This window comes from Nicotiana tabacum, chromosome 18 (assembly GCF_000715075.1).
Source record: "Nicotiana tabacum cultivar K326 chromosome 18, ASM71507v2, whole genome shotgun sequence".
Lineage (NCBI taxonomy): Eukaryota > Viridiplantae > Streptophyta > Magnoliopsida > Solanales > Solanaceae > Nicotiana > Nicotiana tabacum.
Window position 1 is genome coordinate 23,479,227 of NC_134097.1, and position 12,555 is coordinate 23,491,781.

General features: G+C 37.4%; 1 protein-coding gene across 6 annotated transcripts in view; it reads left to right on the plus strand.

Annotated features, from left to right (window-relative positions):
* The first annotated feature begins 632 nt into the window (after positions 1-632).
* LOC107830297 (CBL-interacting serine/threonine-protein kinase 24) overlaps positions 633-12,555 on the plus strand; it is a 35,192-nt gene continuing 23,269 nt past the window's right edge. Inside the window, exons 1-9 of one of the 6 annotated variants that reach the window (XM_075236678.1) lie at positions 685-1,236; positions 7,666-7,736; positions 9,838-10,073; positions 10,432-10,533; positions 10,706-10,768; positions 10,915-10,986; positions 12,060-12,167; positions 12,258-12,332; positions 12,450-12,503. In XM_075236678.1, the coding sequence (XP_075092779.1) occupies positions 10,727-10,768; positions 10,915-10,986; positions 12,060-12,167; positions 12,258-12,332; positions 12,450-12,503 (351 nt within the window). In that variant the 5' untranslated portion in view covers positions 685-1,236; positions 7,666-7,736; positions 9,838-10,073; positions 10,432-10,533; positions 10,706-10,726. Of the gene's footprint in view, positions 1,237-7,003; positions 7,320-7,423; positions 7,520-7,652; positions 7,737-9,837; positions 10,074-10,431; positions 10,534-10,705; positions 10,769-10,914; positions 10,987-12,059; positions 12,168-12,257; positions 12,333-12,449; positions 12,504-12,555 lie in introns of those variants that run through there. The other 5 variants (XM_075236677.1, XM_075236675.1, XM_075236674.1 and 2 more) reach the window with 5 other exon arrangements.

The following is a 12,555-nucleotide window of genomic DNA, read 5'->3' on the forward strand; positions in this document are numbered from 1 at the left end:
TCAGAGCTATAACTCTCAAAATGACCGGCTGGGTCATTAGAGTTACGCAGACACTTCGATGAATGAAAAGAATTCTAGGATTAAATTGAGCATATCAGTAAACCCCTTGTGACATTGACATCGATGTTGAATATTCTTAAATGGGAAAAATGTGAAGTTTCCCATCTTTTGAACCTTCATTAGTGCTTAAACGAGTGCCTAAGTTAACCCGAGGCATAGCCGGAACCACACGAAGTAGCAAAGTCGTCAGGCAAAATGAGAAAATCAAGTTGAAATTTTTTAAAGCATGTAGCAGCATCGGCCTTAAAGTGCTGAATAATCCATTTCCTTTTTAGTTTGTGACCTTTTCTAAATTTAAGAAATAATTTTAACTTAAATTTCCTATTTTATTCATAATAAGAAATTTTATAGCCATACAAATTTTATGGCATATTACCATAGGTTTTAAAAGTTATATAGACACAAAAATGCTATAACACTAAAATCTTTAATAGTGTTTCTTAAACTTCGTATCTAGTTAAATAATTTCATATAAATTTAAAAAGAGGAAATACTTTTTTCACTTTATATAAAAAGTTTTTATATCCATACAAATATTATGATATATTACTATAAATTTCAAAAGTTTTATAGACACACAAATACTGTCAGTATTTAATTCATCATATTTATGTTAATACGCTTGTGGTTTTCGATAAAAAAAATTAATAAATCGCTACTGTGCTAGTCTTTCGACTGCGACGATCTCGATCGGATCTACCAAATAACACAAAATTCAGCTTCTTTTGCACTCTGGACGTCTCTCTAAGCTGATGCTGAGCTGTAAACCATCAGCTTATTTCGGATCGACTGAATTTTATCCAATCGCCGAAAAGCAACCGCAAATTCTTCGACAGAAGAAAGCCGTGGAAAGAGATTTTCTCTGTTTTCTACCGGAAAACGCCATTTTGTTTTTCATTTGAAGCTCTTTTTTGTTTATGTACTTTGTATGATTTTTCTTCAGTTAATTTCGGCTGCTAGTTACTTTCGGTGCTAGACCAGTGGTAGCGGTGATAGCCCTTTTTGGTCTTTGGGTCGTGGTATTTTCTGTGTTTTAGGGAATTTCTCAAAGTGGTTGGAGAGAAGTTGGGCGCACGAGCACTAGCAAAGGAGAGCAACCTGGACGAGCGTCAGCAAAGGGCGGTGGGAAGCGGTGCGAGAGCTTGCAAGTATATCGAGGGCTGCAAATCATCACAGGTTTGGTTCTCGAGAATTGGTACCTCCCGTTCTACTGTTTTCCTTTTGGTGTTAGCTAAATTGATGTTACTTTTGTTCACAATAGTTAAATCATTCAATAGGTGTACAGGTAGTCACGTGTTTCCTTATAGTTTGATTCGTTGTCCGTTGTGCACTAGCGAGTCTTTGGTATATCTGTCGTAGGTGTAGTGGCGACAGTCTGGGATGATAGATTAAGGGTATGTCCTCAGGTGGGGCAGAGTGTGGTCCCGGGGTCAGGGGGTGGGTCGGGAGGCAGGGGAGGTAGAGGGGGCAAGGGAGCCTATAGATTGAGAATCGGGTCATGGAACATAGGATCGCTAACGAGTAAGTCTATAGAGTTGGCGAAGATCCTTCAGAAGAGGAAGATTAATATAGCGTGTGTCCAGGAGACTAGGTGGGTCGGATCGAGGGCGAGAAACGCGGATGGGTATAAGTTGTGGTACTCTGGAGTCGTGAGGGGTAAGAATGGAGTGGGTATCCTAGTAGATAGCCATCTTAGGGAGTCGGTAGTAGAGGTCAGGCGTGTGAATGATAGACTAATGACTATTAAATTGGTGATGGATGAGTGTACTTTAAACGTCGTTAGCGCGTACGCACCGCAAGTAGGTTGTGATGAGGAGATTAAAAGGCATTTTTGGGAAGGGTTGGATGACATTGTTCGTAGTATTCCACCTTCCGAGAGGTTATTCATAGGAGGGGATTTTAATGGCCATATTGGGTCGTCTGCAAGTGGTTATACTGAGGTGCATAGCGGCTTTGGTTTCGGGGAACAGAATGGAGGGGGCATCTCTCTGCTGGATTTTGCCAAGGCATTCGATCTAGTGATTGCAAACTCGAGTTTTCCGAAGCGAGAGGAGCATTTGGTTACTTACCAAAGTTCGGTGGCGAAGACTCAAATTGACTATCTCCTCCTCAGGAGATGCGACAGAAAGTTGTGTGAGGATTGCAAAATTATCCCAGGTGAGACCCTTGCAACGCAACATAGGCTCTTGGTGATGGACGTTAGTATCATGATAAGAAGGAAACAGAGGTCAGTACGAGCCCGCCCGAGGATTAGATGGGGCGCCTTGACTAAGGTTAAAACCCAGGAGTTGGAAGGAAGGTTGTCGGCAATGGGAGCTTGGAGAAGTAGTGGGGACGCAAACACTATGTGGTCGACGACGGCGGACTATATAAGGAAGGCGGCGAGAGAGGTGTTAGGGGTATCTTCAGGCCGCACCGGTGGCCACAAAGGAGACTGGTGGTGGAATGCAGTTGTACAAGGTAAAGTGGAAGCGAAGAAGGTGGCTTACCTGCGGTTAGTGGGGAGCACTGGAGAGGAGGAGAAGAGAGCAAACATTGCAAGATATAAGGTAGCTAGGAAGGAGGCAAAGATGGCAGTGACAGAGGCAAAGACGGCAGCTTTTGCTCGTTTGTATGAGGAACTAGGGAACAAAGGCGGGGAGAAGAAGTTACTCCGACTCGCTAAGGTGAGAGAGAGGACGGCTCGGGATTTGGACCAAGTGAGGTGCATAAAAGATGAGGACGGCAAAGTTTTGTTGGGGGATGACCAGATAAAGAGGAGATGGCAGACCTACTTTCATAAACTTCTAAGTGAGGAAGAGGATCATGATATTGTACTAGATGAATTGAGGAACGCCGAAAGCCCCCATGTACTAAGTGATTGTCGGGACATTAAGGTCGATGAGGTCATGGAGGCAATGCGTAAGATGAGTAGGGGCAGAGCTACCATACCAGATGAAATTCCGGTTGAGCTTTGGAGGTGTGTGGGTAGAGCAGGCTTGGAATGGCTTACTAAGTTGCTTAATGTTATATCCAAGACTAATAGGATGCCCGAAGAGTGGAGGTGGAGTACAATGGTCCCGTTGTATAAGAACAAAGGCGATATCCAGATCTGTAACAACTATAGGGGTATTAAATTACTAAGTCATACCATGAAAGTCTGGGAGAGAGTGGTAGAAATGAGAGTGCGAAGGACGGTGTCTATTTCAGACAACCAGTTCGGGTTCATGCCGGGGCGATCTACCACAGAAGCTATCCACCTTATTAGGAGGATGGTGGAACAATACAGGGATAAGAAGAAGGATCTCCACATGGTGTTTATCGATCTAGAGAAAGCGTACGACAGGGTTCCTAGGGAGGTCTTATGGAGATGCTTAGAGGCTAAAGGGGTCCCGGTTGCCTACATTAGGGCGATTAAGGACATGTATGATGGAGCTAAGACTCGGGTTAGGACAGCAGGAGGCGATTCAGATTATTTTCCGGTTATTACGGGGTTGCACCAAGGGTCTGCATTCAGCCCTTTCCTATTTGCCCTGGTGATGGATGCTATAACGCATCATATTCAGGGGGAGGTGCCATGGTGCATGCTATTTGCTGATGACATAGTCCTAATCGACGAGACACGACGCGGCGTCAGCGAGAGGTTAGAGGTTTGGAGACATACCCTTGAGTCCAAAGGTTTCAGGTTGAGCAGGACGAAGACGGAATACCTTGAGTGCAAATTTGGGGCAGAGCCGACGGAAGCGGGAGTGGAAGTGAGGCTTGATTCTCAAGTCATCCCTAAGAGGGGTAGTTTCAAGTACCTGGGGTCGTTTATTCAGGGGTCCGGGGAGATCGACGAGGATGTCACACACCGTATAGGGGTTGGGTGGATGAAATGGAGGTTAGCGACGGGAGTCCTGTGTGACAAGAAAGTGCCACTGTTACTGAAAGGTAAATTTTATAGGGCAGTGGTTAGGCCTGCTATGTTGTATGGGACCGAGTGTTGGCCGGTGAAGATCTCACACATCCAGAGAATGAAAGTTGCAGAGATGAGGATGTTGAGGTGGATGTGCGGGCATACAAGGAAGGATAAGATTAGAAATGAAGATATTCGAGAGAAGGTGGGGGTGGCCCCCATGGAGGACAAGATGCGGGAAGCAAGACTCAGATGATTCGGGCACATTCAAAGGAGGAACACTGATGCACCGGTGAGAAGGTGTGAACGACTTGCGGTGGTGGGTACGAGGAGAGGTAGGGGGAGACCTAAGAAATATTGGGGAGAGGTGATCAGGCAGGATATGGTGCGACTTAGGGTTACTGAGGACATGGCCCTAAACAGGGAATTGTGGAGATCGAGCATTAAGATTGTAGGTTAGGGGAAATTGTGATGTCTTTTTTTACAGCGCACTAGAGTGAGACTAGCCAGTTAGAAATTAGTCTTAGAATGCTATTGATCAACTACTGATGATGTGCTTTATCTTCTGTGTATTAATACCTTACATCTTTCTCGTATTTCCTATATCTCTTATATTGCTGTTACTTTGTTTTTATGGTATTTATGTTATGTTATGGTTTTTATGGTATTTTATGTTGTTTTATTATGAGTATATTGATAGTACTAATATAGTGTCTCTTGTTGCCTCTTCGAGCCGAGGGTCTCCTGGAAACAGCCTCTCTGCCCCTTGGGGTAGAGGTAAGGTCTGCGTACATATTACCCTCCCCAGACCCCACTTGTGGGATTACACTGGGTTGTTGTTGTTGTTGTTGAGCCGAGGGTCTTCGTTGTTGTTGTTATAGACACACAAATGACATAACATATTTAATGCAACAAGTTTTAGTAATCTTTTTAAAAGTTGTTTCATAATTCATCTATACTATATTAAAAGCACGAAGGCCCTTAGCGAAATGTCGTTAGCCTTTTTTACCATTTAAGAATTAATTTTGCACTAGACAAAATAGTCATTTAACTCATTTTCCTAATATTTAGGACTTGAAAATTAATTACTATATTTTAAGTATTAAATCATTCCTTATTTAAATTGGGTAGAAAATCCTAAAATTTGGGACTTTAAAATTAATTTAATTTTTACCTTATATTAATCACTTAAAAACAAAAACACCAACATTTCCTTTCATTAACAAGAGATATATTACCTATTATATATTTTCTTAATTCTAAAATATCAGTAAAATACTACTACCAATGAATTAATATTTTCCTAGAATAGATTATTGAAACTTAAAACTAACGGGTTTTTTTTGTCTTAATTATAAATAAACAAAAACTGTAGTCCTTGGAGTATGTATCAAGTAGTATAAGAAATTATTTATTGAATAGACAATTAATTATTTCTTAATATTTAACAGTTAAATGAATTAAAATTTTATGCATTAAAATCTTTCTTATTTGAATTATGCAGAAAGTTCTACCATTTACAACTTTAAAACTGTTTAGAGTTTACTTTATACAAATCTATGTTTAGGAGTTTAAAATTAATTAAAATTTTACTTATTAATTTTTTTCTTATTTAAATTATGTAAAAAGTCCAAAACCTTTAAAAATATTAAGAGTTTATTTTATGTAAATCTTACACTTAAAAACTTATACTATATTAAAGCACAAAGGCCCTTGGCGAAATGTGTTCGTCTTTTTTACCTTTTTAAAATTAGAGTTCACCCTAGACAAAAAAGTTATTTAATTATCTCCCTAAGATTTAGGACCTTTAAATTAACTAATTTTTTGAAGAATTTAAAATAAACTATATAACCATATTCTATTTACCAACGCCATATCTTTTAGACAAGATAATTACTTTTGCTGTCTTTGAATTTTGATACAAAGTTAGAAAGATTCTAAGTCTATATGAACGAACACTATGTATCTTGATTACAAAAAATAAATATTACCACCATGTAAGAAATAGACATATAGATTTCAAGGGAGAAAAAAGACTCAACCCGAGAAAAAAATCAGAACATATTTTAAATCTTTAAATCTCTTTATTATATAAAAATAATTTATTTTCTACATAAAATATTTATTTTAGAATGTTGACAAATTAAATTAGGTTTTATTTATTATTCTTCATGGAAATGAAAAACTAATTATACTTACTTATAATCTATAGTCGTAATAAATATTGTTTACTAAACCTTCCTCTACATTAGAAAAATCAATTATTTAAATATATAATTCTCTACTATATACCACGTAATTTTTTATATTTAGCAAGTATTTTAAATTTGTAATATCTTTTGTTATAAAAAGTAGCTTACCTTCAATTTTCTACATAAATATTTGTGTTAGAATCTTGAAGATAAATTAATTGTGAAAAAGTTACCATTTATTTTAAAGCTTCATTATTTTTTGTATTCATTATTTGATAATTAATAAAAAAATATTATTATTTCCTTTTAGGGTGATTTTAGGAATGCACTATATCTCCTTTTAAAAAATTTAAGTTATTATTCAATTTTTCAAGCTTTTAATATTTTTAAGAAAAATAGTAACTATTTAATTAATATTATTGGATGAAGATCTAAGAAAATTTGTTTAAAGAACAACTTCCTGAAGACTGGCCTAATTAGGTGACTGAAATTTTATGAAAAATTACATTATTTAGTAGATATATTTGGGAATGTAGTGACACATCTACTGAATAAACAATAAGGTTAAATATTTATATCCAGTAGTTAACGTTTATAATATTTTGATGAAATAAAAATTTTGACAAATTGTGACGTAATATAATACTATCATTGGTCTAATTGATAGTCGAAATTTGTATTACTTGTATTCCAAAGAGATGTTAGACGAGATACAACAGCATGACATATTTATTTCTTATTTCACAAGATATTATATTATATAACTAATTCAACTATATTCATCATCTTTGTATGTTAAGAAGATATTGTTTCAATGTATACAATAATTTATTTATTTTATATATTTTATACTGAATGACGTGAAACACACGTGGTTATATTGAGTAACATAGTTATTAAGGTGTCACCTTTAAAAATATCATTTTCTCCCTTCTTTCTTTTCCGTTCTTCTGTTCTTTTTAAACGAAGAAATCCACTTTTCAATTTACTGGTATATCTTCATACAAAGTAGGGAAAACGAACAAGAAGCAAAATATTATTTGACCTGTTAAAATTAACCACTTTTTGATTCATTTCTAGTTGACGAGATTCGCCAGTTCAAACTTCTCCAAAAAGCTCAGAGTTCGGATTTCTCGCTTTCCCGGCGACTGCTCCGTCGCCTGTTCTCCTTTTCTGGCTATTCTCCCGCCGTAAAACTCTTCTCTCATTTACTGCTAAATTCATTATTATGTTTACTCTTTCACCATTCAGTCCAGATATCAGTTCAATATAATGTCTGTGTACGATTTTTTAGATCATCAACAGTTCAGTAAACACTGAAGAAGCTTACGATCAGTTTAATTTCTTTAACCTTTTTCTCAGTAGAAGTTGGAACTGCGACATTTTCTAGGTTGTTGTTTAATTTTAATCCTATTTTTGTTTATTTATGGTTTATAATGAGCTAATGTACCAGTTGGTTCAGTTAATATTGTTGATCAATTAATTTTTCTTTTTTTTTTTGTATTTTGCTGTTGAAATTACAGTTTTTTTTTACAGACGGTGGTGTCGGACTAGCTTGCGCGGATTTGGACTATTCCACCGGATATCTTCTCCTCCCACCACCACAGGTACCGGATAACCCTATCCACCAAAGCTGGGAAGAAATTACATAGTATTTTTCGTTTCCAGTTGGATTTGAACCTGATACATCGTGGTTCTTCTGTCTCTTCATTGATCACTAGGCAACTGCAGCTTTTTTGTAACAATTTATGAGTAGCTACACAACTCATTCCATCTGTCCATCATGTAACATTAAGCAAACTCAACAAAACTCAAATAGAAATACCTGCCATAACCGCCACAATCACATAGTCAGCTGCTACTCTACAAACCCGATGGTAGAAAGTATCCCATATAACTATAACTCTTCCAGGTGACACACCCGTATGATGCCTTGTTTTGTATAAGCAAATCTGACCCGCCGTAGAATACACATCATTTACGGTTCTACCAGTAGACACCTAAACTGATTCCACATTCTTCTGAAGTAGTAATAAGCCTTCCACAAGCCAACAAAGACCTATTCTAACTCTCACTTATAAACACACAACTGCGGACATATATATGCAAATCCGTTTCAACCCAGTCACCAACTACACCACTTGTGATCAGCTAGATAAGCTAAAACCCCGGGTAACCTAATGCATTGAATATACGAATCCTTAAATCTCTATAGTCTTTAGTTAACTTGTCCATTATCCCGATACACAAAAATAATGCCAACAACCTCTTAAACCATACTGCTCAAATCAAGATCCCCGAGAAGGATATATTACTACACCTAAGCAGATCACAACATACCAAATACTATAATCCACAAGCTTGAATAAGCACAAATCTTCTCGAGTCGCCCACCGAAGATGCCTACAACCAACTTTCTGACTATTGACCATTACCAAAGTGATAGTGTCACCTCTAGAAATCCAATCTCTAAACTCCAAAAGTTCAAGATTCCTCATCCTAATGAACATGCCTTCTCAAACACAACTCTGAAGTAACACCTGCCAGCATCTCCAAAACCCCCATATCCACAGATCCTTCTATGTCAGGCAGCTAAAATCTGAACCTCAATGACTGACCATCACATAATTGCCGTAACGCTTAGTCGAATTATCCATAGATCCCATGTGTAAGCATCCTCTACAACACATTCCCTTTCTTGGTGATACTTGATGGTGTGCCACATGGGTACTTTCCAGCTTCTCGAGGGCTGCGACAAGGGTTCCAAATCAAGCCTGTTGATTTTAGCTGGTCACTACGAGCTGGACTCGTCGTGAAACTCACTTGTTCTTAGAGAAATGATGTGTGCTAGCCTTCCCTACCATCTGCCTATCCGCTTCCAGAGCTTATTCTTTATCAACTACATATAGTACAAAGGAAAAGACAAGGCTGCTCCCAGATCGACAGGGGGTTCATTGCTTTGATTCATTTTCTTTTCTTTTTCCGCTCCCCTGGAAAAGACTTATCGAAAATCGCCGGTGTTGGCCCGGAAAGAAATGGGACTTTTTGGGCGTAAAAGTGCTTCTCTTACGATATTTCGATTTAGATGAAAAGAGTAAAGTTACAATATCATATATGTTGTTCGAAACTCTGTACTACTATGCCCCTTAAGCAACTCAAATTATCTGCGCTAACTCAAAGCTGTTTAATTTTAATCCCTTTTTTTTTGGTATCATGTTTATGGTTTTTAATGAGCTAATGCAGCAGCTGGTTCAGTTAATTTTAATTTTTTTTTTTTTTTGCGGTTGGAACTACATTTTTTTTCTTGCGCGGACCACGACTATTCCACCAGATATCTGCTCCTCCCACCACCATAGGTATGGATACCGTTGCCCATTAAGACTTAGGATGAGAAGAAATCACCTAGTATTTTTTGTTTGCGCTTGGATTTGAACATGAGACCTCGTGATTCTTCTCTCTCTTCATTGATCACTAAGCCACACCCTTGGGTGCGAAACTGCAGCTTTTTTTGTCAGCGATTGTGTCGTAAGCTACAATTTCATATTCTTCCATTTTATATGTACGCATAAAAGCTGATAAGGTAGTCCTTATGTGTGAGTTCGAGCCTGTTTTGAAGACTCTCTAGATAATTTAATTTAAATACAGTAAAATGTTCTACAATTTTTTTAATTGTTTATTTATTCATTTTGCCTATGACTACATTGATAGGTCTTCACAAGCTAGTGGTATAGTTGGTTCAGTTACAGAAGTGACTCCGTCTGTCGGGTGAGAAGTGAGAGATGAAGAAAGTCAAGAGAAAGCTTGGGAAGTATGAGCTTGGCAGAACTATCGGCGAAGGTGCTTTTTCCAAAGTTAAGTTCGCGCAGAACACTGAGACTGGCGAGAATGTTGCCATCAAAGTCTTGGCGAAAAGCACCATTCTCAAGAACAAAATGGTTGAGCAGGTATTACAATATACTTTCTTTCCTTATATTAGGTCTAAGTTTGAGTTTATTGCCTTTAAAGATCAGAATTTGAGAAAGCAAAGTTTTTTCAGAATTGACAAATCAATCTTTTCAAAGCCAAGTTTAGATTCATGAATCTACTTTGTCAATCTTGAGTTAACTGCTTGATGATGTGATATATATATGCTCCTACTTGTGTGATAATGTGGAGCAGTAGTGATGATTTAGTCCACAACTATACTACTAAGTTGACACTTAACATTATAGAAGTAGTACAAGCTTCATTGCCGTGATGTGGGAATGTGCTTAGCATCCTTACTAACTCCACTTGCTGAGCTTTATTTATGTTTGTGGGTAGTATCCATCTATCTTGAATAATAGTGGTCAAACGGCAGTAACCCTGTCTCCCAGGAAGTGGATGGATCCTAAGTCTGTGCTTTAAATGTTTGACTAACTTGAGGTACTTAAGAAGTAAATCATTTGCTGTATCATTTTCTTTTTGACTATCTATGTTTCGTTAAAGATGATTATCTGGCTATGAGGACTTAAGATCTTGGAGTTTTTCTCCTCGTTCTTCATATTTTGCCTCTTTTTCAGGTCAATCTCTTGACTTCTTTGGTCTGGTTTTGCAGATCAAAAGAGAGATATCTATAATGAAAATTGTCAGACATCCTTGCATAGTTCGGCTTCACGAGGTAAAATAATCCGAGAAGCTTAGTATGAGTACAACTCTTTCTCTATCTCTCCCTTTCCCCATCTGTCTGTAGTATGTTAAATTAGTAGTTTCATTTTCTTAATTTTTCTATTGAGATGTTTATTGCTTTTGCATATTCATTTATAGGTTTTAGCTAGTCGGACAAAAATATATATCATTATGGAGTTTGTCACTGGAGGAGAGCTTTTTGACAAAATTGTAAGATATTTCCAGCATTTTTAATATATATCGACTGAATATCTACTCCTGGCTTGGTATTAGTTATTCTTACTGTTTAACAATATTATAACTTGGTACATTTTTGTTGGATAATGCTTCATGATCTATGAGTAAATGCTATTTTCGAATCTAGATTGATGTAGATTTTGGGAGTTAATCAATCAACAGAGTGAATCCTAATCTGTAGTTACAAAGTAAAGATTCCGGGATTCATCTTCCTAAGAGAAAATAATAGAGGCACGAATCCATTATCATGATCTTCATAAAAGCTATTTGACAAGCTACCCATAGATAGATCTTTCTTCTGTGTTAGCATGCACACATGCGCTTCTGTTGTTTCAATAAAAAGGTTCCGGGATCCCTACTCTAACAACTAAAAGTTTTTGAGATTGTGATACGTTTTCTATAGTTAAGGCAAAGGTCCATCTTCAAGAGTTTATACTAGCTTCATCTTACCACTCTAGTTTTTGCCTTGGGTTAATGAGTGGAAATGATCAATTTGTTATCAATAGTTTAGCTTTATTTCCATCTTTCAGAGAGTTCAAGGATGTCGTCTAGCTAGTCAAAGTCCAACAATTGACTTTTTTTTCATCAGATCCGGATACAACAACAACAACAACAAACCCAGTATAATCCCACAGGTAGGGTTTGGGGAGGGTAGTGTATACACAAACCTTACCCCTTCCTGGATAGGTAGAGAGGCTGTTTCCGATAGACCCTCGGCTCAGGAAAAGGTGGCAAGGATGAATTTTTTTTTCATCTAATCCGGATAGTTGATATGTAATACCTCAGACATGCTAGTTCTAAACATTAGTACACAATGATGGATGCAAGGAGTACCAAATAGATCTATACTGTTGGGTACATGCTGATTCTTAGAGTAGCTAGTCGGTCTTCCTTTAGGTGTTTCCATTTTCACTAACTCTGGTACTGCTCATGGACCTTTGAACCTTTTCTTTCTTATCAGCCTTCTTCCAATGTTGATTATTAAGAAGTGATTTTTCATCTTTATCATGCCTCTGCCTTTCATGATAGTTTTGCTGGATTTGTAGGTTCATCAAGTTAGGCTCCCTGAAAAAGAGGCTAGACGATACTTCCAGCAACTCATAGATGCAGTTGCTCACTGTCATAGTAAGGGTGTATATCATCGGGATCTGAAGGTCGGCAATTGCTATGTGGGGAATTTGTTGTGGGGATATCCAGTTTTAGCATTAACCATTAACATTTGTTGTTTTTTCCTTGTTCTGTAGCCCGAAAATCTTCTTCTTGATTGCCAAGATAACCTGAAAGTTTCCGATTTTGGACTTAGTGCATTCCCTCAACAAGTAAGTAGAATCTCATTTTTTAGTTGCATTATATTGGCAAAGCATATTATTGTTTTCTTTATTTTCTTTTCGAAAATGAAAGCTTCTAAAAGGGAACTTTATCAAAATTTCAATCAGGGAGTTGACCTCCTTCATACCACTTGTGGGACTCCAAACTACATTGCACCCGAGGTTCGATGTTTATCTATTTTGAATTCTTTAAATCCTTTGTGACAATATGATG